General features: G+C 41.3%; 1 protein-coding gene across 1 annotated transcript; it reads right to left on the reverse strand.

The window, feature by feature from the left end:
* Window positions 1-774: 774 nt before the first annotated feature.
* On the reverse strand, window positions 775-1,474 carry LOC128270486 (odorant receptor coreceptor-like). The gene is made up of 2 exons (XM_053007890.1): window positions 1,079-1,474; window positions 775-996 (listed from the first exon to the last, which is right to left on the reverse strand). Exons 1-2 carry the CDS (start codon window positions 1,472-1,474, stop codon window positions 775-777), a joined length of 618 nt encoding a protein of 205 aa, XP_052863850.1.
* Window positions 1,475-1,720: the final 246 nt, after the last annotated feature.

The following is a 1,720-nucleotide window of genomic DNA, read 5'->3' on the forward strand; positions in this document are numbered from 1 at the left end:
GCTTAAAGTTTCTTAAATGGTAATCAATATCCATCGAAGTCGAACGGATGTTTGAAACCGTTGGGACAGCGAATGCTCCCTATATTCTTTCTTCATGAGCTCAACTAATCTGACGTTATAGTTTAACGATTGAGAGTGCTCTCTATTTACACCATATTTTCTGCGATGTGTTTTATCCATAAAATAAAAGTAAAAGGAAAAACGAATTCACACAATAGATCTTTCCGTTACCAATTTCCAAAGTGGATTTCTCATTGTTAGAAACAAAATACATTCGATGATACGATGATTTTCTTGGGTTTAATGTAATATTTCTACGAAATACAACATACGTCATAGTGCAACCATTTGCAGATGCTTCATGGATATCGCTAAGAGAGAATGTGATGCAAAGTTGCATTATTTAGCATTTGTCATGTCATGTGAATCTAATTCTCAAAGTTTCAAAACAGCACAAATTGTATGCTCTCTCTCCCTTTACTTTTGTGTGATTTGCTATTCTGGTTCATTTCTGTCCCTGAATGTGTCTCGTGCCTATGGACATTTCTTTGTTCTTGCCCATTAAAATGCTGGTGCATCATCAAAGTAATATTTATCATTATGTGTTACACTTTTATGTTTTTGCATTACATTGTGTCAGTGGTGTAATTTTTGATCTTCAATCTGGTAATGTATTGTAAAGTGCGTAGGTTTCTAGTGACAGAATATGAAATTAGTTGTAGGCGATTCCTTTTTCATCATCAGTGTACGTGCTTGTGAATTAAATTTGTTACACTACTTCGAAAGCATATAGCCCAAGCCCATGACGACCGAGTAGGTGATCCGGACCAGATTTGCGAACAGTTCCGCATTAATGATGAATGTTCCTCCGGCGGTGAACGGGATCGTATTGTGTGCTTGGAACAGCACGATTGAAATGTTCTGTCTGTAGCTTTTTCCCAGCTGCATGTGGTCGTACCAGCGGAAGCTATAGAGTACGAATCCAACTTGTTCGTTCTTAAAATTGTAGAATAGATTTGTAGAGTACAATTCAGAAATTCAACAAATGTCTCAAGTTGCGCAGCAAACTTTTACTTACCAAGTCCAGCAATGTTTCGATGTGCATGCAAAAGACGAAAATTTCAAAAATAAACAACGATGTCGCGGTTAGCGGAATCATCAGCCCTAGTGCAAACTCTCCTTTGATAATTAAGAGTCGCACCAGAAAGGCAGCTTCGGCGATCAGGTAAAACCCTATGTGAAGCAGCGAGGGGAAACGCAGCAGACTCCGCAGACGGTGCATCGTTCGAATCAGCTCCTGGTGCCGCTCGATGTGCTCTCGGAGCAACTCCTTCAGTGCGGTTCGTGCACCGTTAGACCCGGCGCCAGACTTGGCGTGTTGCTGAGCGTGGATTTGCTGGTCCAGCGTTTTCAGGGAGTCGATGAGCACGCGGAACTCAGCGATGAGCAATCGAACAATCGTTATGATCAACATGCTGCTTCTATTGTACATATAGGACCAGGAATAAATACAACTAGCAGTACACGAATCTGACAACGCGGTCCAAAAGTGGGTAGCTTTGTGACCAATCCACGGGAGAGTAGGTCAGAAGGTAGATAAAGTAGTCGGATTTCGTAACACATTGCCATACGAAACCTGTTAAGGCGATGTGTTGGGTCGTCATAATTGCCAACATGACCTTCAGGTTAGTTGTTTTGACTCGTTTGCGAATTTGTCTCG

The sequence above is a fragment of the Anopheles cruzii genome, chromosome 3 (assembly GCF_943734635.1).
Source record: "Anopheles cruzii chromosome 3, idAnoCruzAS_RS32_06, whole genome shotgun sequence".
In the NCBI taxonomy this organism is placed as follows: Eukaryota; Metazoa; Arthropoda; class Insecta; order Diptera; family Culicidae; genus Anopheles; species Anopheles cruzii.

Excerpts from the sequence above, each read along its gene's own strand:
- LOC128270486 (XM_053007890.1), bottom strand. The coding sequence starts at position 1,474 with ATGTTGATCATAACGATTGTTCGATTGCTCATCGCTGAGTTCCGCGTG. Across the intron at positions 997-1,078 it reads TCGAAACATTGCTGGACTTG|AACGAACAAGTTGGATTCGT; the intron begins GTAAGTAAAAGT and ends TACAATTTTAAG.